The sequence below is a fragment of the Chelon labrosus genome (assembly GCF_963514085.1).
Source record: "Chelon labrosus genome assembly, chromosome: 13".
Classification (NCBI taxonomy): domain Eukaryota; kingdom Metazoa; phylum Chordata; class Actinopteri; order Mugiliformes; family Mugilidae; genus Chelon; species Chelon labrosus.
In genome coordinates, this window is record NC_140346.1 from 16,061,383 (window position 1) to 16,085,822 (window position 24,440).

The 24,440-nt window shown below is 42.1% G+C and overlaps 1 protein-coding gene across 1 annotated transcript in view; it reads right to left on the bottom strand.

The window, feature by feature from the left end:
* The window catches only part of grik4 (glutamate receptor, ionotropic, kainate 4), a 225,320-nt gene that overhangs the window by 30,617 nt on the left and 170,263 nt on the right, over positions 1-24,440 (bottom strand). The window contains exons 8-10 of the mRNA XM_084558293.1: positions 22,263-22,424; positions 19,187-19,339; positions 16,984-17,088 (exon numbers count right to left, since the gene is read on the bottom strand). Of these exons, the coding sequence (XP_084414419.1) occupies positions 16,984-17,088; positions 19,187-19,339; positions 22,263-22,424 (420 nt within the window). The remainder of the gene's footprint in view (positions 1-16,983; positions 17,089-19,186; positions 19,340-22,262; positions 22,425-24,440) is intronic.

Here is a 24,440-nt window from a genome sequence, read left to right on the forward strand (position 1 = left end):
CTCAACCCTTGGTTCAGAGGCAGCCTCTGTTATCTCACCAACTGGTTGTTTTTGTGAAAGCTTGCCTGTCTTGGTTCTTGGCCATTTTGCTGAAGGACATGGGGAACATTATGTTAGTTTAGAGGGACCAATATTTCCTTATATTCAGGCCATTCAGGAGGCTGAGATGAATCGAGTGTCTAACATTGAATTGAACATTGAATCCGGCCCTGTGTCTGATGTTGAGGATGGCCCACTGTCTAACACTGAACCCGGCCCTGTGTCTGATGTTGAAGATGGCCCACTGTCTAACACTGAACCCGGCCCTGTGTCTGATGTTGAAGATGGTCCACTGTCTGACACTGAACCCGGCCCTGTGTCTGATGTTGAAGATGGTCCACTGTCTGACACTGAACCCTGCCCTACATGTATCTCTGACAATGAACCTGTCCCTATGTTTGATGTTGAAGTTCAATCAACGACCAACACGTTGCCAGCATCCCTCACCATGTCAGTCAATGAACCTCCATATCTACCCACAGAAGTCCTGTCAATGATCATTGCCTGTTCTCTCAATCAAGACATGTCCATGTTAGGAACATTCAATCGTGTCTCAGTCTTGTTCTGCAACCTTGCTGCACCATTTCACCCTCATATTCACATCAGAGAGAGGCTTGCTGAGAATTTGGAACTTGAGAAGAATAACAACTGTTCAATAAGCGTTATGAAACTCTACAAGGCTGCTGGACGTGGCAGTGGTATCAGCACACGTCTTAAAGAGCTGTTTAGCAAGGACAGTAGATGGATGAAAGCCTGGATTGTGTTAAGTCATGTGGCCTTTGGCCAGTACAAAATTAAGGACATCTACTGGAAGAAGAACTGACTTTTTTTAGTTGGTGTTTTTTCTTTGTTTTTTTTTTTTTTTTGTTTTTTCAGGTAAGCAAATAATTTAAATGTTATTGTTTTTTTATGATGAATGTTTAGTTCTTTAAAAAAGTGACAATTGTACAAAGTTATTTTGAAACCCATGCTATATGTTTTAATTTAAATTTACAGTTCAGGGTCTTGAAAGAGGTTAAAAACTGAAACCAGCAGATTTCGACATTCCAGTTACTTAAGGAGAGGACAGGATATCCTTAATTCTTTCCTGATTCTTTCCAATTGTTACAAAGTTTAATTGTTTAATAAAGCTTAATTTTTTTCTTGGCCAACATGTGTGGTCATTTCATTTGAGAATACTGTATGTCATCCTCAAAGAGGCATAGTTTTCATATTAAAGGTCTACATGCAATATATAAATTGTCTGTGTTTATAAACATAAGTGTTGGAGGTACAGACTGCAGAAGAGACTGAGTATTTATTTTCACAGTTCTATCCAATTATAAGTTCAATTAAATATTTATATCAAATGACATATTACTTTATTGGCTCAGTTATTACATTTGCAAAGTTTTTTTCTTTTATCAGGCCAATAACGTAATAAGCAGCCAATAACGTAATAAATTATTACGTTATTGGCCAAAAGTTATAACGTTATCGTTTCAGGACTTTTATTACGTTTTTGGCCAGTTATTACATTATTGGCCTATTACATTTAAAAAAGAGCTAATTTATTACGTTATCGGCTGTTATTACGTTATCGGCTGTTATTACATAATTGGCTTCAACAGGGTATTACAAAAAAAACGTATGAGGTCCTCCTCCAGACTGCGTTCCTGCTCAGATTACAGCTTGCGTTATTATCATAAAGAGGCTGCACTTTCAGAATATCATTAAAACAGCCTACGGAGCTCACTGAGAAATAAAATGATCATTCAAAACCCTTCTGCTTTTAGTCATCTACATTCAAACTCTGTAATCTACCTCATTGTGTAAACATTACCAACGCTATCTCAAAGGCTGTAGAGGAATAATATCCCGTATCGTAATAATCAGCCTTCCTCCATTGTGAATATTATATAAGAGGAGTAAATGAGAAAATATAGCATCTAATTTAGCCTTGACACATTGTTGGTATGATTTGGTTCATGTCACTGGAAGGAGCTCTCCGATTACATCCTAGAAAACCTCTGGGAGTGTTCCTGCAGGTTTGAGTCGGACCGGGGAGGATGAACTGGAGAATGATTGAAGTTTGATTAAAAAAAAAAAAAAAAAAGAAGGAGGAGGCCATGTTGTCAAAACTCTCAAGAGATTTCAAGCCACTTATGTTGATCAGTGCTATTTATGGAAGCTATTTAACCACTTCCTCTCAGTGATGATGAATTCTGACGTGAGATACAAAAAAGAAAAGAAAAAAATCCTAGAAGAGAAAGTGAGAGAGAGAGAGAGAGAGAGAGAGAGAGAGAGCTCCCGGATTCAAAGATTTCCTTTGAGAGCATATGATCAAAAACATCTTGCCTTTCCATTTCCTCTAGTGTGCTTGTTGGGAGAAACATCACCTTGCTCACACAAATAACAGACCACGACTACACAAACCTCCGGCACAACACATTCCACACTCGTGCTGGTGCCAGCGGCCTCAAGAAACAGAGAGAGAGAGAGTGCGAGGGAAAATGTGAACATACTGCAGCATGACCAAAAAAGGGACCAGTGAAATATGCTGTTCGGCAATCAGCGTACACAATCAGTTGTCAGAGCATGTGGAGGTGGTGGGAGGTGGGAGTCTCTGGCTTGGCCGGGCTCAGCAGGTGTCAGGAAAGGCCTGAGCATGGGGGTGACTCAGGGGGTAATGGGATGAGGCAGCACTGTGACTCCGGCCCAGGAAGGGAAGGTGGAGGGATGGGAGACGAGGGAGCTGCGAGCAGGAAGCGAGAACAAGCATATGCTGGCGGGGGAGGAACTGGCCCTTTGGTGGCCCTCCTGTCAACTCTGTTTGAGCTGGGAACGGGGGATAAAGCGGAGCTGTGCTGTCTGTGAGTCACTTCGACAAGGAGGAAGGAAGATGTATACATTAGCTAATGTAAGGAGGAAGCCAACACATTGTGACATTTATCAAGTACACAGAAAACCTTTGATGTGATTATTCTTCGTGAGTCATTCTGTAATAAATAACACTTTTTATTACTGATTTGTGCAATTAAAATATGATCTTTATATAGCAGCAACCGGATGAGAGGTGACAGGAGATGACAGGAAAGTGTCTAAAAGTTTGAGAGATGCTCATACAACAACAAATTAAACTGATGGAAAAATTAATTAGCGTGGCCACATGGACTGCCGTTAAAATAACATCAGCAGTCTTACATGTCATTTCTCTTGAAGTACATTCTGTAGTAACTGCGTAGGTTGTGCAAACTTGTGAAAGTGAAGCGTTGCATTAATCTTGGTGAACCATTGCATAAAACCTCATTACACAACCCCCGAGAGACTCATGAGCTTTTATCACAGAAGAGAGGAAGCTGCACATTGCCATTCACCAGACCGTGTGTTGTGCACAGCAATACAATACGAGCGCTTTATCTTGATGTCATTTGCAGTGTCATTAATCTGGTATTTACACTGCCTATACGATAAATGAATACTTCGCTGCGAATCTAGTTCAGGCTGTTGACGAGTGCTTTGCACCACTTGATTTCCTGAGAAACAGGATGGCAGCAAGAGGAATGGAGGATGATAAGAGAGGGGGGAATAGGAGAGGGGGAAAAAGGAAAAGACAGAGGGAAACAGAAAGATGCAGGGGGGTGTCAATCACTTACTGAGTAGGTGAGGAGAGGAAAGAAAATCAATGAGAAAGTATGAGGAGCAGCCAGCTAGGGAGCCGGAACACAAGGCGGAGGGAACAAGAGAAAGCGACAGAAAAGACTGAAAAGACATCGAGAGAGAAAGACAGAAAAAGTATATGCGAGAAAGAGAGAGACAGCAAGACCCTATGGTTATGTGGGTGCAAAGTAAAAAGCATGAGAGCAAGGGAAAAGAGAGAGAGAGAGAGAGAGAGAAAGTGACAACAAGTGGAACGATGCGCCCTGTGAGGGATTACCCAGGGTTCATTCTGCAACCTGAAATTACAGCATGAGGAAAAGATTAGGGTGGCGGCTCACTGAAGCGTCAGGATTGGCTGATTTTCATGTCAGAAAAATGCCGTGTCCAATAGGGTGTAGCGAGACTGCGCCGTGACAGACACATCCATCATATATGAGAGAAGCAATGGCTGCCATTATCAAGCATAATGTCAAACAGCCCACTTACACCGCGGCTAAAGCATTCAGGTGTCACGGCCGTGCAAATGAGTTTGTGACAGAAATGTGTGCTTGAATGTGTGCATGCGGCTGTCTGCACTGCACAAGTAAAATATCCTCCCAGCTATTGAGGATGGACTTTTATCGCTATCGCAGCTTAAAGAAAATACGCTGAAGTGGATTCAGTTTCTCTCCATCAGAGGACATTACCACCAGTTGAATGAGGAGCTGGTTAAAACTAAACAGAACGCAGTTATATTTAGAGCGCGCTTGCTCTGCCTTACAATGATCCCATTGTTCAAATCAAATACAGGCATTTTGTGTTTGTGTGCATCTGTTATGCATGTTCCCTCTATGGAATACTGAGTGGGGGAAAAAAGGGCTATCTTTTTACAGAATCTCTCTGTGGTATGACTCATCACCAGCAGGAATGAGACTAATCAGGGTGGCGCCGCAGGCATATTCAGGGGCTAGACAGACACAGGTGGTGGTGTAGGTGGTTGGCACTGCTGTACAGTAAAGAGAAGATTGAGGAAAAGTACACAGTCGTGACTTTAATGCTGAGTGTTAAAAAGGATCTACAGACTGTGGTACTTCTTGATAATATTTATTTCTTCTCAAGAGGTCTGCTAGTCTCCAAATAGCGACCAAAAAGTCCGTCTATGAACTGTGATTTGTGCACAAACATGTGCCAGCACACTCATTATCTGCTATTACGATTAATAATGGCATTGGCGGCGCATGTAATGAGACACAAGCTCTGGGTTGAAAAAGAGGTCTTGGGCTTCTTCAAAGCGGCGCTGCATGTTCTCCGAGTGCAGCATCCTCCGTTGAGAAGACAACAAACAATGGACGCCCCAGCAGCAACAATCCCTGCTCAGTCTGTGCATCCAGACACTGTGGTCTGTGTGAATGTCTTCATCTCCAGAATACCACAATGTACCAAAACACAGAGAACAGAGAGCTTGTTCATTCCCTTTAACCAATCCTATTCTTTTCCAGCTCGTCTTTGTTGGTACTATGAAGGTGAGTGACATGCAGCACTAAAACACTGGGCTTTGAAACAGTACTGTTTGACATGTAGGTGTGAACATTCTTATACATAGTGCATCTTAAAGGACTCACAGTTAAGACCCGTCCACACATGAAATAATTTGCTCGTCACCCATCGCTTTGCAGCTGACAGCTGATTGTTACATTACTTTCCAGGCTCTGGTACCAGCAGGTTTATGGAAGGAACTGGTCACGTTTCTTTGAGTTCAGAGACAGACCCAGTAGAGTTTTTCAGACCATCGTACATTATACGGAACAAGCTCTCCTTGCCGTCACCTCTTTTATAAAATACTGTCAACACTCCAAGCCTCTGATCTGCATTGTGTATTTGTTATATTTTGGTGTTTACTTTAATGATTAAAGAGGCCACGTACTGTGACTTTGTGTGTAGCAGCTCACACAAAAAGATCCTCAATGGCGCTGCTTCAAAGTTGAGATTACTATCATCGCTCCAGCTCTGTGAATGTGGTGACACATCGCTGATTGTCTCTTGCTTTGTGTTAAACTGATCAGCCACAACATTATGACGGGAGAAGTAAATAATATTGACCATCTTGTGACAATTCAGTGTTGTGCTGGGAAACTTTTGGACCTGGCATTTGCGTGGATGTTACTTAGACATGTACCACCCACCTAGAGCAGACCAGGCACCCCCACCCCATAGCAATGACACTCCTTGATGGCAGCAGCAGCCATCCCCAGCAGGATGCAGCCTGAACTAAAAAAAAAAAACAGGTGTTGACCTGACCTCCAAATTCACTAGATCCCAAACTGATCAAGTATCTGTGAGATGCACTGGAACTAGCCTGATGCACAGAGGCCCCTCTCCTCAACCCATAGGACCCAAAGGTCCCCCACTAACAACATTCTGTTGCCAGACACCACAGGACACCCTCAGAAGACCCATGTCCATTCTCTGATGAGTCACAACTGTTTTGGAGGAACAAGGGAGACCTACACAATATCAGGAAGGTGGTCATTATGTTATGCCTGATCAGTGTATGTCTGACAACAGAAGTTGCCCCAAACTGCAGTTCTACAAACTTCACTTCTACAGATTGAAATGATATTTTACTTTATTGCCTTTTATATTTCCTTAGGTTATCGCCTCAGTTTTTGTTCATCTTCATGTCTGAGTCTAGCAGCTATACACCGTGTACAGTAGAGCGAATGTAAGTGTTTCACTGGTTTTGGTTAATAACAAAATAGTATCACAAAGAATGCGAATCTGGCATCAAATGGGAACCTTTGAAGAATTTAACATGACTGTCAGGAGAGCGGTTTCTGCTCAGTAGAACAGAGAACAAATGAAACAATCAGCACAAGGTTACAAAGCATCTTCAGTTGTTCTGCAGCTACGTTACAGTACATCCAGAGTCTTGGTAGGAATTCAAGGGTGCACTGCAGAGGCAAACTTGCAGGCACACAGGCACAAAGGCACTCAGGCACATACTCATAAATTTGCATATACATGCATATCACACACATACACACACACACACACACACACACGCAGACACTCACGCCCAGCCAAGCAACACAGCCTCACCCAGCCTTGAAATCCGTTAAGACTGGGGGATCTTGCAAAACAGCTCATCCATTCTGCTTTTGATCTATTCCCCATCTCCAGCCTGCAAAGTGCAAACTGAGAAAAACAAAAGAGGAAAGGGGACTGCTGTACGTCTCCGAGAGACCAAACAAAGGAGAGAAGTAGGCACACACAAAGGATGCCGGTGTGTGCAGATTAGTGATGTGAGTCTGAATTTCAATATGTAGCTACAGATTCAGCACCAACAAGATTATTCAGTAGGATTGGGTTGATTTCTCATTTGATCGGTTACAATTCGGCAAGATTTTCTTTGACTGGTGCCAGGAAATATGTGTGACATCAACATACTGTCTCAAAGTTGTTTCGCAAACACTCAGGGGAAGGCAACCGCACTAAAGCTTGTCTTTGACCAGCTGAAAAAATTTCTCCAGGGAGAAGAAAATGAAACACACACACGTCTTGAGGGAGAATATGTCACAAGATGACTAATATGACTTGTAAACAATGCCGCCTAGCTTTCCCTCAGTCCCAAATGTTTAAATCAACAGCTGCATTGTGAATTGGACACACAGCCTCCATGACTGTTACATGAAAATGTCTGTATGTGAGAGAGTCTGAAATAAGCACAGTCCGTGCATGCACATGGTGTACAAATGAGAATCAAACCCACTCATGTTCAGCCAGATATTCCAATTATACTTCAAAAGCAATACATTAAATTACATTTATGACTTGTGATTAGTATTCATCCACATTCGAGAAAATCACATGAAAATTAAATGAAGAAGAAATTTAATAAAAGTGACTTTTCTGCAAGCAGACGACTTGTTTTTTTCTTTTTTCCTCAACATTCAAAGCTCCTCTGACCTCCAGGACTCAGGCCATTTAATTCATAACAGAGACAGCTTTGTGTGCAATAAAATAGAGGAGACAAAGCGGCTCATAAACCGACCCATGGCTTTGTGACTGAGCATTTACTGACATCAGCGAGAGGACATGTGGCTTTTATGCTGTAACTAAACTTTATGTAACCGTTTCCGACAGCAGGATGTTTTCTGTAGACAAGCTTTACATGGCGATATGTTAAAAAAAATAAATAAAAAATAGCATCAATGTACGAAGAACAGAGAGCATCACTAACACCAGAGAGATTAAAGCAACATAAAAGAAGGAGCTACCCAACGGAGGACTGATCATAAATAATGGAGCAAGCACGCAAAAGGTTGTTTGAGGAAGTGATAGAAAAGACATAACTGAAATAATACATTTAATTTGATCAAGGCGCATCTAGATTTCCTGGCAAAGAGCACTTTCAGTGTTCAGAGTAGAACAGTGGCACATAAACAAGGCGAAAGAGAAATCATGTTTAATGGATGATCTCCAGACGTTAATGTGGTCTGATATGCCGCACGCTGCGGTTCCAGTGAGGCAAAAAAGTGACTACACACCCAAACTTAAACACACAAGCATATATCATCTGTGGCGGAATGACAGCAAAACCACACTGTGATGCTGCGTCCTGACGGGCTGCGGCCTTCAACAGATAAAATACTGTATAAAGTCAAATACAAATATAAAAAGTCTTTGCAGCAGGCTTTATAGCCCCTTGATCGGATCCTCAGAGATGCACTGCAACTTTTCAGGGACAATTTTATTTAACAGTGAAATAATACAGCTGCATTGCATACTGGCAAATAAAGTGCAATTTATGCCACAACACCGTATTTTCCCCTGCGGGCAAATAGCAGTTTTGTCTCCAAAGAAGAAGGCTGCATACTTCGTTTGTTGACATATTCGTTACTGTCTGGGGGATTGCTTCTTAGAGATTTTAAATTTTGCAGCCTTTTTATGAAGGGCGCATAAAAAAGGATTCATGGCAAATCTCAATTTGCAGGCCAGGAAATGTATATACGACACCAGGACATCCTGCTTTACGAGACCATTTGGAGCTGCTTTATTTCTAATTAAAACGGCCACCTCTTGTGGTGTAAAACTCAGATAACAGCCTCCTCTCTAATACAGACATCTCTTTCTAGCATAAATACTGTGTGCACACACCCACACCCACACAGGTAACATGTGTAAACTGCACAGCTTGAGGGGATCAGAGGGTCGCCTCAGTTTCTAAGCGTACTTCAACCTTCGTGGCAGCAGCCCCAGCAGCAGCTCTGGCGTATTTAGACCCTGTATGTCTATCAAACCTGGTTAAGATGTACTCATCTCTGCTGGAGCCCTGGGCAGAGAAAGAGTTCCAAGCCATGTCGTGGTGTGCTGTGCTGTACCAGCCTCCTATGATTATGTCCTTGAAGGACAGAAGAAGGGTGGAGGCTTGAATCTGTCAACCTGCTGTGCGCCCACCCCACACCTCTCATCTTCTTACATTTTCCCCTTTTCCCGTCCTCCAACTCGTTGTACCTGTCCCTTCCAGTTCCTCCCTCATTCCCACACATTGCAGCAGTGGACAAAAACTGAATTGACTACATCTGCATCTCCAGTAGCGGGAAGTGGCTAGGGTAATAGTGTTATCAGAGACGGGTTGGAAGCGACATAAAGAGAGAGGGGAAAAAAAAAAAAGGATGGGGAAGAAAAATGCAGATTGCCGTAATAAACATAGAAACTGCTGTGACAGGATACAAATAAATCCAATGGAAAAGAGGAAGAAATTGAACGAGCACATTCACTCTTTAACTGGGGGAAGTCTTGTGTAAATACCACACGTCAAATCATTTCATGCAAATTGAAGCTGTGTCCATGCAGCGGGTGTGTGCGCGTGTGTCCGAGAGAGTCAAAGCATGGGGCTAAGATATTCCAGGCACTCTGTGTTCCCTCAGACAGAGGGAAGCAGACAAGGATAAAAAGAAGAGGGCCTCCTCTCGCTTCATCACCAACACCGCTTGGCTCCACCTCTGAAGACCTTGACACAAGGACACCTCGGGACTAAAGTTTATTAAAAAAGCAATCTGGCTGTAAATGTTCGAATGATAATTCAGGAAATTGAAAAGGACGTAATACGGCAGGTCTGGATGATTTAAAAGTGTATTGATGATCTCTTCACAAAGATTTACTGTGGGGACTTGGAAATGCAGTGGGACTACAATGTGTGGGAAAAATACACACACAAGAAAAAAAGGAAAATCAATATCCACAATAAAATAAAGCGCACCGCTTCCACATGGATTTAAAACATCTTAGTATGAATAGAGCCTGCTGCACCTGAAAGTATGGGAAATGAGGCAAAATATTCAAATGAATTTGATTGTGGTGTCGAACATGAGTATTCTCAATTCTCTACATGAGCTCAAAACCTAATCAGCTCTTTGTATTTAGACAATTCACTCCAAATGCCGCCGCAAATGTTTTCTAGCCTGATAAAAGAAGGAGATGGGACACTCTGTCTTTCAGTAAATCCTCCTGTGGGCGATTTCTAAAACTTCACAGGAAGTTATGTAAGAAAAAACACACAATGCTAAAGAAAAAGTCCTATTTTTAAGTTATGTTGATGGGAAACACAATATGAAAACCAAGTGTCCAGCTCCAAGGACAAACTACAGTAAGTTTGACAAGATGCCTCAGATTCTTTCGTTCTTCTTGGACCTCAGTTTTACAGAGATGGCAGCTGTGCTCAATTCAAAGAGCCATCAACCTCGCAAGCTTAAAAAAACGCGTTCTAAATGTGAGAGAATGTCACAGACGGATCTATTCTTGCACAGTGCATTTTGCAAAGCACCTGTGGACTCAATAATGAGAGCAATTTGCTTCGAGTCAGGCAGGAGTCGGCCTTTGGCCTTTCCCACTTCTGGTCAGTTTGACCTGCCATAACCTTCTCATAACCTACTTCCTGCTCCGCTCTGGAGCCTCTTATAGCATCTCCAACTTACACTGGAACTCAAAATACTTTTCTCTCTGTCTCTCTCTCTCTCTCCCTCTCTCTCTTTCTGCGCTCTCTCTCTCTCTTGGGTGGATTCAGTACCAAAGAGTGATTAAGTGTCTCCATTATAAAACTTAATTAGCGACTCTCTTCTCTCCAGAAATTGGCCAAGAGTGTTGCAACTCACCACCTGCCTGCACTGCTTAGAGATGCATACGTGTGCCTGCGGTATGTGCAGACATATACATAAACACAGAAATGCGTACACAGCTTTGATAACACCCTCTTCATATACTCTCACACAACAGAGCCTCTAACGGGCAACAGCTTGCCGAATCCAAACTGCAATAATTACTCATTTTACAGCTTCCTCCAATTAACCGACATGCTGCTGTCATTGAGCTCCATGTAGAAATTGAGGGTCTGTCCATGGAGGCCAGGGGGCTGTAGAGAGGCTAGACTGCTCTGTCAGTATGGTGTGTGCTGTGGTGCAGTTGGTTGGCAGGCTGCAGTGTGTTTGTTTTGGAAAGACTAGCGTCTCTGGTAAACCAGAGTAAATGGTGGTGGGCTTGTTGTGTGAGAGCGTGTGGAGAGCCAAGGCACGCAGCAGAGGGATGGCAGGGGACGGTAGCACCATCATCATCAACACACACGCACACATATAAACAAAAAGGGCATGCATGCAGATGAAAGAGCGACCAGAACCCAATATCACAATAAGTGAAAACTGCTCTCATACATTTGGTCCCAAACAGTGAAACATACACCAATCAGCCACAACATTAAAACCACTGACAGGTGAAGTAAATAACATTGATCATCTCGTGACAATTCAATGTTCTGCTGGAAAGCTTTTGGACCTGACATTCGTGTGGATGTTACTTAGACCTGTACCACCCACTTACACCAGAGCAGACACCCTCACCCCATAGCAATGACACTCCTTGATGGCAGCAGCCATCCCCAGCAGGATGCAGCCTGACACAGGCACACACACAAAAACGGTTTAGAAACAACTTAAACAACATGTCAGCACAAGGTGTTGACCTGGCCTCCAAATTCACTAGATCCCAAACTGATTAAGTATCTGTGGGATGCACTGGAACAAGCCTGATCCACAAAGGCCCCTCCCCTGAACGTACAGGACCCAAAGGCCCCCACTAATCACCACAGGACACCCTCAGAAGTCTCATGTCCATCCTCAGATGATTCAAAACTGTTTTGGAGACCTATACAATATTAGGACGGTGTTCATAATGTTATGCCTGATCGGTGTATAATCCATTCTAGCAACAAGGGTGTGAGTTAGGAAACTTCCTGATCTTTTAATGCTCCGGCAGAGAAGAGAGCTGTCTGCATTCAGATGAACAGGTTGAGTCATATATATCCAGAACGACACTGTTTTAAAACGTAAACCTGGCGTTCACACCATCTGGAGAGTAAATCCTCTGAAACATGTTCACGCTCAAACATAGGCCAAGAAGTTCTTATGTATGAGCCTCCTTTATCTAGCTCATTACACAGACTCATGAAGGGACGTAGTATAGGATACAGAGGATTACAGTCAATTCTCTTTAAATAATACGATTAATCGTTCCAACCAGAAATAGGGGTGAAGGTCACAGTTGTTTCCTTTAGTATTAGGGCTGCTGACAGCTAAGATAGAGCAGGTGTGAAGGAAAGAGCCCCAGCTGCCGACATATAATTTTACCGTTTCTAGTTTTATACCTCCGTCTTTACCCCTTTTCCTTTTGCCCTATTTTTCTCTCTCATGCCCTTTCTGCCTCATTTACTCTCTGCCTGTCACCCTCTCATCCTCTCCCCTCGTCGCGCTTTCCCTCCTCTTCCTCCATCCACCTGCCGCCCTCACCTCCTCTGTGGACTGTTGTCGGTTTGAGGCGCCAGCGGTGACTTGGCCAGAGCACGGACAATGCCATGCCAGCTCCGCCATCATCAGTGGCCCACCTGGCGGCCTGCACAGGAGCAGCTGGGAAGTTTACTTTCTCCTGCCAAAGCTGAACAAATAACTATGATTGTGCAACGCAGCCACATCATATTCAGGAGATAAGGCAGGCTAAATGAACTGTCATCTGAAATGGCTGTTTTCAAGCTTGAAATAATCACTGAAATCTGGGTTTTATTATATTTATACAGTTATTGTGCCCCAAATGGGAAATTTCAGGAAGCTTATCTCTAACTCTGATGAAATTAACATGAGAACAAATTTGGTCAAGACCAACTTTTCTATAATTCAGTAATGAATAACTCAAAATAAAGAAGTCTGAATGCAAAACATTAAATATACATTTGAGAAGCTGCAAATACAAAATTGCAATCGATAGATAGAAAGATAGACAGACAGATAGATAGATAGATAGACAGATAGATAGATAGCAGCAGACCAAGCAGCAGGAAACTCTTCAAATGTGTGAAAATGCCTGCCACAGAAATTCAATTTGTGATGGTGAACGGCAGGAGTGTTAAGCCCCCGAGGAGCTGAGTATCACATGTGAGGTGATCTTCACAAGACTCAGATGAGGGGGTGATGGGTGCTACCCAGTAAGAAAAATATAGAACAAAAAGGGCAGGGTGCTGCAGGTCACTGTACAATATGTTAGTTTTTCTTTTTAATTAGCAGTTTGACTTTTTTTATTATTACTGTGCATTTCCCGGTGAGACAGGCCATGGGCACTGATTGTGATTGATGTTCTTCTACTTTAAACAAACAATAGGCCTGATCAACCTGTGTTCTGGTTTGCAAATATTTTGCTTAAACTCTGTATGCATGCGTAACTGTGCGTGTGGGCAGACAGCCACCTTTCTTATCTCTGCCAAGGCCCTGGCACCTCCAGCGTCTGGCCGGCTGAAGCAGCCCCAACCCCACAGCATGTGGGAGGTGTTAGTCAACAAAACAAACAACACCCCCAACCTGTCCCCGGTCTAACACCTTGCCTCTTCTCATTAACATAACTGGCAGGGCTGCTTTATAATACTTCTGGTTGAAATCATCACATTAGGCCTGATAGCATTATCCTTCTGCTTGACTGGACCCTTGCCAGAATAAAGGGGGAGACAGACAAGGTTAATCAAGGCAGCTGGGCCACTGTCTGGCTGTGTCATAGGTTGCTTAGGTAAGAGTTTCTTGACACTCTTTCATGATCATCCCATGTGAAAGGGTTAAATGTTTTCCCTCTACGTCTCAAATGACTGTGCCCTGCCAGCGTCATAATAGAATAACAACAACTACTTAAAATGCAGACGATAAGAAAGCACAAGCGAAGCCATCTGCCGAGTGGAGTGGTGATGGTCTGTTGGATTACGGATAAGTTAATAATCATTATACATAATGCGGCACAGGCAGAAAAACACATCAGGTGGACCGGCAGGGAAAATGTACACTATAGCTGTCAGGCTGAGAAACAGGTAAATATGCAGTTTTTACCTGAGCACCATAAACAGGGATAAAACATAATATTATAACGGAAAACAACCGTCTACGAGAGGAAATGTCCTGACATAAAAAAAAAAAAAAAAAAAAAAAAACGTTTTAGGAGCAGGCTGTGTACAAGTAGCATTCAGTATCAGCTAGTAAAGATGCCAGCATGCAGTCAGCTTTAATCCTCTCATTGTATGCACTGAACAACAGCACAGAAAATGTGAAGGACTGAGGAAAAAGAAGATTAACTTCTGTATTTGTTTAGGTTGGATTAAAACAAATGAGACGATGTTTTCTTGATTGTGTGTGTATAGAGGAACATCTTCTACAGCGCTTGATTAATGCGAGTCCCTTCACTTATTCTGGATGTGTGCTCTGCCAAGAAATCCAGTATATGGACTATATGCATATATACTATATATATGCACTGAGTATGTTGCACATTTACTGTAGCACAGCAACTAGAACCTAAACAGCCTGATTTCCAACTTCAACTAGACTACTGCTTTGAGTTTTGTCTGATTCTTGGTTGAAGGTCAGTGCCTGGGAGTCAAGTTGTGTCCTCCTGTGTTATTATTCAGACTAGTACTCAACAAAGATTTCCTAGAACAGACAGACAGGTACAGCAGCACTGCTTTCCAGTGCATGTAGTCTTATTGAACTGAGCGACATAGATTTCCATTAACGTTACTCTCTAAGTGGGAGTAAGCAACTTTGCAGATCAATAATACAGCATGCATTTTCAATTAAAATCGACAACCTTTGAAGTTAAATCATATTCAACATTGTCTTTGCTAATTAACGACCAAATGTTATGAACAACACCTTCACTAATTAGGCCAACATTGAATGAATCTTAATTCTGTTAAATGCATCATTAGGAAAAAAGTTAAAGATCGTAATGTGTGTGATATTTATAGACATGATTATGTTAAGTTTAAAAGGGTAGACTCTGTTTATTATTCAGAGGTTAACTAAATGATGAATCGACTACTCAGAAAATAATCCATAGACAAATAAAAGAATAAATAAAACATTAATATATTTAATTAATAAAGAAACAAATCGTTAGTTACAGGCAAAATGTATTCTGGACTGTCATCTGGCATCTTTTGGCAACAACGTTGTATTTTGAAAAAAATAGGTTGAGGTACAGCTATCACTGTGTGCATGTGCAAATTTTGTAAACTCTTACAATGTCAACGACTACAAGTGCTATTTCTTTAAAAAGAACTGGCAAAAGAAAGTGAAATAATATTTGTTCTTACATAATTCATCCGTACACATTCCTACCATTTTACCCATCGCTTGTCCAATTATGTTAACCAATATATTCTTATTTATGCCCAGTACACATTGTATTATGTGTCTCAACATATCAATGTATAAAATGGAAAGTTTCTCAGTAATGTGACGCATATGAAGGACGCTATCTTTAGAAATTTTCTAAAATCCAGCGATTACCATAAGAGTAAACATGACTGCAGACAGATTCTTTATCTGTAGGCACAGACTTATTAAATGCCTCTGCTGCTTTTGTGCTGATGTTTACCTCTGAATCATTTTCACCTTCCATCCATTACTCACATCCAGCTGAGATTTTTACCTGGGAGATCAACTGCAGATTTTTACCGCAGGTGACGGCTCAGTTCCACCGTGGCGTTCAGGGATGCAGGTGATGGATGGGAGAGTACTGGGTTATCACTTCGCCCAAAGAGATTTTCCCCAGCCAGTCTTGATTTTGAAGCAATGTTCCTGTCTCTCTCTGCTTCACTAAACTCACTGGTCAGCGGTTCTCCGTCAGGGGCTTCACGGAAATACGCACAATACTTGAATTTTACATTTAATTCTACATTTAGACATTCGCACAAGGACAAAATGTACTGGGGGTGACTTTGAAAAGTCTTCTGCAAATCAGATATTAGAGATCTGTCATCTAACGCTTGTGAAATATTGTACATGTGAGATGTAGCGTTAGAAATCGCAGCTATAACATCACCTTCCCTTGAACAATAGATACAGTACATGGCATGATGCACCAGCGGCTCTGCCACCCGTTCATTAACAGATAGTACTCTAAGCTGCTCTAAGCCTCTCGTCACTTACTGACAACGTCCACTCTTTGTAATCCTTGTAATGTCCTTAATCTATAGGAACGTTTAAAGCATTTGAAACCACTGTACGTCTCCTGATGTAAAACTGAGGGGGACACTACTTCCTGAGACTGTGTGAGGTGGTTCAGGGTTAAGACTTTGGGCATGGACTGAAATGCCTGGTGATGCATGTAGAGGATTTTACAGTGACTGATATTGATCACTTACAAATCCCTGCTGATACATAACAGCCATCTTACGAAATAATCTAAGGCACTAAAGACTCACAAATTTTTGTTTTAATCCATCAAAACAAATTTCTTTTCCATCAAAATGTGTTTCTCTTACATGTAAACGGGCATCCCTAAAATTAAATTTTTATGCTCTGGTACCTTGGCTTTCATGCCAGTGGGATAATAGAGATTGTTTGCACCGAGAGATGTCAACTAAGGAAGTGTTATCGCCGCTCCCCACTGAACGATCCAGCTCCGGTTACCTCACCGCCATAAAGACAACTGCAGCATTTGCCAGAGGTAGTGCCCTACTGGGAACAGGACTGTGCTGAAGTGCTTTGCGCTCAGCAATAACAGTTATATTATAGCCAGTGCCTATCTAAAGAGAAAATGGAGGAATCTGTGTGGGTCACTTCAAAAATGAAAAAGAAAAAGGAAAAAAAAAGACTATTTATATGTAAATTCTTCTCACACGAACTTTATGCAACTGCAAGGCTTCACCCAGGCTGTTCTGGTGACGCCTGAACCTAGACAATGTGATTTCATTGAAGACAAATAATATCAACATCGGATTTGTAAGACTGGGAGTTACTTTACCTGCCTTAGGCCATCCTTGCTGTTCTGCATGATCCTCAGTGCGTAGTTAGACCGCTGTCCTTTGCTGTTGAATTCAATGTGGCCTGTTAGACCTTCCAGTTCTACCTATCCAACACAGAGACAGCAGCACGTTACAAGGCCGCACCAAGAAATCCTGCCTACCCCCCTCCCTCCCTCTCTGCAGCACCTATTATAAATATGACTTGAGGCTACATTAACTTTACTGGCTCGGTATGAAGCTTTTGAAATGCTATACATCAAATTTAGAATAATAATGTGAAGACAAGGCTGTAATAATAGGTGAACGATTAGTCGTGCCTTCTTTCTCTGAGTGAGAAAGACACACAGTCCAATATCCAGCACGTGTCACATTTAAGTACTTCGATCACTTACAGTCATTTCTCGCTAACAGGAAACACAGTGGGTTTATTCGGTGACAGCACATCTTTATCTCCATTGTCTCTCACTATGAACGTAGAGATGAGATAAACTGAGCTGGAGAATAGGGAGTGTATCTTTAAAGGCGACGACAGCATAGATGTTATCTGCTGTGAGGGAATATATCTAGCCTCTAAAATATCCAATTAACATTTAAAAAGAGAAGTAGTAATGAAGCTCTTGATAGGCTTGGCTCTTTGACATCTAATTCAAGCCATTATCTGACAGGAAAAAAAGAAAAAACACATAAACAACCTATAGCTGAAAATCTAAACAGTTTGACATTTTGGGAAAAATGCTTATTTACTCCCTTGTTGAGGGTCGCATGAGAAGATTGTTAGCACTGGCAATAGCACATATGAATTTGCCAGTAAGACTAGCTTAAAGATCGGAAGCAGGGGACAACATTTAGCTTTAATTTCTCTGGAGGTAATAAAACTCAACTACCACTACCTCCACAACTAATTAAAACATTATATCACATTTGCTTAATCTGTATAAAAACAAAGAGCAAACACAACAACTTTGGCTTTTACTGAAGGTTATGTGAGAGAATAACTTTATACACACACGCACACACACAAAAAAGGTTTGGTGACGAAAAGTTCAACTACATTAGACTTTGAGGCGTTTGAGGCTACAACCACTGGACATGACTGATACAGTTGATTGACATATGACACAAACACGGTGTTCCCAGAACGTTTACTGAAGGAAACACCGTCCACGACTTTGGTTCCTACCACCAAACTCACAGTGGGCGCCTATTCATTCATTCATTCATTCATTCAGTCATTCATTCATTTTCGGTAACCGCTTGTTCCTGTTAAGGGTCGCAGAGCCTATCCCAGCTGTCATCGGGCGAGAGGCGGGGTACACCCTGGACAGATCGCCAGTCTATCGCAGGGCTAACACAGAGAGACAGACAACCATTCACATTCACATGCACACTTACGGCCAATTTAGAATCACCAATGAACTTAATGAGCAAGTCTTTGGATGGCGGGAGGAAGCCGGAGTACCTGGAGAGAACCCACGCAGACACAGGGAGAACATGCAAACGCCACACAGAAAGGCCCAGTTGGCCCATGAAGCGCCCATTCATTTCCAGTATTTTTATCTACTGCTTATTTGATTACAAATAAATGGAAATATACAGGAGGGTTACCTAGGCAACCGGTGCCTGGAACATCCACAGGTGAGCAACTGTCAGCGACAAATCATGGATGGGGTTTACGTACGGGCACATGGGCTTGGGTGTGCGCTCAACATTCGATACCAAAGCGAGTTTGAAAACAAATTACAATGTGCTATCTTGAGGGATTTAGAGCTTTAGAAGTTCACGTCTAGCTATTTCCTACTGTTTCATTCTTCATGCTAAGCTAAGCTGCTAGGTGTGTGGTTTTTTGTTTAGACTGCGTTTTTCCCTTGTGGGCAGGGAACGACCACATTACTTAGATGACGTTCATTACTCATGGTGTAATTACTGCTTAACTTTTTCATGTATTTTGTGGTACAGATATTTCCTCTAACAGCAGATAACACTGGGAGAGATAATGAGCTATAACATGTCAATTAGTGAGCTTTAGAGGAGCTGTCTCTCTTGGAAGGATTTCCCCCATATTTCCCATCCAAGGCTGCTGGCTGTACCAATTTATCTCCAGAAAGCAAATAACCATATTCCCCCAAAATGTCGAAGACTTCCTTCAAGCCAAATGGTTGTCTTTCCTGTCATCTTTATCATGTCCAGCAGAGGCAATCTTACCATCCTCAGGTAATTCATGAGGCTAGTGCCGTGCTCCCAAATCTTGGAGGACTTGCAGGAGAGCTGAGTAGCGCCAACGTTCTGGCTTCGGTTCAGCTCCTGGACCGCCGCCACCACCGCGTACACTGCATCAAAGAGCAGGGCTGACGAGAGCTGCAGAGAGAGAGGGGTGGAGGGGTTGGGGGGGGAGAAGGTGAATACATTATGCATACACATACACACACACACACAAACCTGCAAAAAAACTCAAAGCACACAAACTGCAAGTGTAACATGTCAGCGGTTAGCGGTCAGTGAGGGGTTAACCCATCCCCGGAGTGACAGCGAGATTATTCCATTAGATCATTAGAAAGACTCTGATCTGCTGACAGCGTTGAAAACCATCTCTCTCTCTCTCTCCATCTCTGGGAGAGACTCTGTCCTTCCTGCTCTTATCCCCAATGAAGCTGGCACACCCTGACCATTCCAATTACTGCCTGCCTCTCTCAGCAAGGGCCAGAAAACAGTGGGAGAGGCAGCTTTTTCTCTCATCTCCCCTGTACAAACACCCTCATAGTCCCAACCTCTGCATCCTGCTATGTGCGTTTCATTAAAATGCACGAGGCCATGCATTAGGATCGGAGCTTCACTGCTGTATGTCTGTGTAATGGAACTAGAGATGAAATGGCCACTGTGCTTGGTAGATATTGACACAAGGCTGAGAGGGACTGTGATGCATAGCAAATTTGAGAGCCCAAACAAAACTACAATAGGGCCATTAAACTGTACAGCTGTGATGTATTACGACCTTAAATTGTCTAACGTAATTGGTAAATTGCACATTAAGAGCAATATGGTGCACCCGAAAGACATTACAGGCGCGGATCGATGCATTAAGGTTTGACATATGGACATAATGTCTTGTTGGTGGGTAACAAAGTCAGATTCTTAAGGCAGCATTACATGGAGAATGAGAAAATGAACATTGTGTTTGGCTGAATGGATTCTGGAAAGGAGAATATGTGCGTGCATGGACCAAAAAGTTGAAATCGGTGCCGTTTGCAGCCGTCTAAGCTGATGACACGGGAGAAACACTGTGGCGTGCAAAATTACACTGAACAGAATCTGACGACAAAAACACATTACTGCTGGTGATGATGTGCACCGGTAATGTTTACTTGATTTAAAAGCTGCAGTCCAACATCTCTAGACTGAAAGTGACAGCCGTGTTACGCCTACCTGTGAATATTTCAGGGCAGTTTTGCGGTCTTCGTGCCACCTCATAGATGCTACCTTGACAGGTTTGGTGTAGCAGCTCATCACAGGTGTCTGTGTGTGAGCAATCCTGTGTGTGCGTTCTTTATTAGCAGCTGTCTGTGTGGAAAGTTTGCTTGATAATAATGTCGGAATATAAATACAATGACAGAACTGCAGGATAGTTTAATGCAACATAATTTGTCTCCCATGAAACCTTCTTCTCATATGAACATTCAACCCATCCACCTACATTTTCTCAGTGGACGTTTTTCCATTAATAAACGCGCTACATGTGGAGGTCACAAGTGAGCATTTGTTGTGTATACGAGAAAGAATGAAAAGATATTATGCACACGTCTAACTGGGTTAATCAGTTCCTTGCTCATCAGCCTTTATTCTCTCTAGTTATTAGCTAATTAGTCGCAAGTCCTAATTGCCGCAGGCTCGCTAAGTATCCGAGTGGCCTGCTGAGCACAGAACACACTTTTCGTGCCGCGCTCAAACTATTCTTAACCTGTTCCTCCACCACACAGCAAGTGTGAAGCAGAAGGGGCGAGGGGCACATGTATGTTTTTTTTTTTCTTTTTCACTTTCTTTTAACTTCAAACAGAGAGGATTCATTTATTAGTTGACTTTGCTGAATTTCTGGTTTCTAATGAAGCCCTTGAGCAAACAAGGATTTGCGACAGTGGCTTTTTTTGTTTCTCCTGCAGATGTGTTATACTTGGTTAGTTCTTATTATAATTGTTAGCCTTTTTTCCCTAATTATACTGAACAAATTTTGAAACAAAAAAAACATAATACATTTGCAATATATAAACCTCCAGTTGTGGCTAATTGTGTTTTACCTTCTGTCTGTTTTATTCCAAAATCCTATTAGTTTTAGCTGTTATTATTTTAGTACAAACGTATAATTATACTGTGTAGTAAGTTTTAAAAAAAAACAATAAAAGACTGAAAGCAGCCTTTTAGATGAAATAATAATCTTATAAAGTTATTCTTGTTCCTATTATGAAAGACACTTCTGGAGAAATGGGTGAGAGTGCTTAGCTGTGAGGGGGTTTATGGGGGAGTCATAAAAGTCTCATAAATTTTAGTCTCAAAAACAGGTGGTGATTTATAGACAGGTAGAGCTCATCATGTTAATGGAGGTCATTCACCAGATTTTATTTGATTAAACTGAGGCAGAAAACTTGTATCTTGTAAAACAGCTATGAGAGTGTGATAACAATGCGACATGTTAAAGCGTGAGGATCTCTGTCTTGTGCGGTTGCAAAACAAAAGCTACTGAGCCGGCATCAGATTTGCACAAATCTCCTTATTCAAGCGTCTTACAACACAAACCTGCGTCTGGCTTCAGTTATACATATGTAAGCAGCAATCTGGGCGAATCGAGGCCGCTTTAAAAATCACTCATTCTGACGCGGTACGTGAAATGTCGAGCTACAGACACAGTTTCGATGAGAACAGTGGATGATTTAAGGCAGATGCTGTGAAGATAAGTAGCTCTTTTGGTGTGCATTTCCTCTGAAGCAAATTTAACAGGGAGGATGCCGTTTTGAATGTTAAAACTAAGGTTTCAAATGCTGCTAATGAGCTGTCTGGGAAACAACAACTGCCTACAGCTACACCTGAAAGTTTCACATTTAGCTGGATAAATGTCACCTGTGTATATTTCACAGACATTTTTTTATATTTCTCTGTGACTTAAATGGTGAGTTTGGGACACTGGGATGGTGGAATAACTAATAAGAGGTATGCCTGACTAATGTGACTCTGGAAAACACAAAAGAATGCCTAAAAAAGAAATAGATCATTTACTGGTGTTGTGTGTACTAACCGGGGTGCCAGCGAATGGTGCATGGTCACAGTTCTCTTGCCAGGAGCGGTTGAGGCTTAGCACAAAATCCTGGAAGAAGGGATGCGTTTCGTTGAAGACTGAAAAGCCGACTATGTTGACTCGCTGGTCCGCCACATCGTCAAGTCGCAGTAAAGTGAATTCCTGTGGGGGAAAGAGAGGGAGACACGGGGAAAGACAGATAAAGATTACTGAATTGTTAATGAATGCGGATCACTTCGATGGGAGCTGTTACTTCCTGTCATAATCTGTTTAAATGACACCAAATGAAATTTTGAATTATTGTCAAGGTAAAAAGGGCATGTGTTAATCAAACAGGTTTACATCCGATTTAATTTGTCCGACTCAGTTTTCATTAACTTCCATTATTACGGTTGATTGACATGAGAAAGCTGTAGCAATTTGTTCACTCCCATCATTTAGTTGTGCACCAATGCACAAAATCATGCATTTTCCACTGGCCATATGGATTTCCTGATGTACAGGTCACAGTGTGAATACTAGATCGCAAAGCTAATGGGCTATGATTAGGGAGAGATAAATAGAAAGAGGATGAGACCAAAAAAAAAAAAAACCTACAGCAGTGAGATAATTGAGCTAGAAATCCATGTCTTATTCAAATGTTCCAGGTTGGCAAGAGAGGAAAATAGAAGTCGTTTGTTATTTGGCTCTTTTGCTCTAGGGACAAAATGCTTTCCCTCTGCCTGGGGAACAGCAACCAGGGGACAGGGTGAGATAGAGATGAGGAAGAGCAGCGGGTGTGACTGGGAATGGACGTCTCTCAAAGGTAATAGAGGTGTCAGAACACAGTTCCCCCTCATGGCAGCCTTCACCTGCCAGCCCTTTTTGCCATCTAGCTTATGACAGCCAGACCAAACCCAGCCTACCTATCTGCCTGTCTGACACCGAGGCCAAGGCCAGAGATAAGTGAGGTTGGATGGTATGTACAATAAATGCAAGGTATGTAATATCCCAAATCATGTGTGGTGTTCCATTTATGGACTGGGTCAAGATCATATTGAATGAAATGAGAAAAAAAAAAAAAAAAAAAAAAAACATTTGCAGGCGCGGAGAAACCTTAACGTGCTCCTGGAGATATCAAAGCTGAAAAAGAAAAAATGAAAAACAGTAAAATGGCCTTTTCATCTGTGAGAGCAAAATGGATGAGAAGGGATTAGGCAAATCAGATAATGGAGGCTCAGGCGAAAAGAGTGAATAGGTCAGTTAAATTAAATAACCGATAAGCAGGAAGGTGGAAAAAGCTCTCAGACCAAGAGGAGACCAAGCATGAGCCACTCCACTAGGAAGACACCAGTGGGTGACTGCATTGATACAGACTCGGAGAGGAGCAGAACAGGAAGCAGCAGTGCGTATTGACTTTGTGTGGGAGGCCTATTATCCCCAGTGCCAACCTCACCTGACCCTGGAAATCCCAACTGTTTTGTTATACTGGCATGTAGCTGGGGGTACTTGGTGCCTGTGCAAAACGTAGATCTGCTAATAAATATATTCCAGGATAAGGCATGCAAGAGACTCGTGATACTACTAAAATATACAGTAGTAAAGGAAGTCTAAAGACATGCGTGCAATTTGTGAATGATATTTGTCTTGGGCAGCCAGACAGGCTGACATATGTAAGGTATATTTGCAAGCAAAATCCGCTTTAAAGGCAGTTGAGAGCTGGCAAACCATGAGTATTACGGACCAGGAGGAGAATCAATAGCAGGGGAAGATGCATGTTAACAGGAGAAATATTCATCTTTGTGTCTTTCAAAAACCTGCAGACACATCTTGCATATCATTCATTTTGAAGAATCTACCCTACTTTCATAATGAGAGCACCTGCTGTTAATGTCCTCCTCTTACTAATGGGGCAGTCAAACTGGATTTCGCTACCAGTTCATCTCTGTGAGGAACATGGAGAGACGCATTTGGTTCCGGCTGTGAATTGACTCCGGCTTTGTCAAGATGATTGGACTTTGAAGAGACGGTAACTCTGCAATACATTTTCTGAAAAATACTGCTGGTAACATGCTAGCCAAAGCTCACCGCTGTAGTTTATCATCACAGTCTTGCACGTGTTGTTTTTCTTACTTTTCCCAAGCAGCTACCTGTAGTTTCTTAAAATGCTCTCTACCATACGAGTACATTTATCGCAAT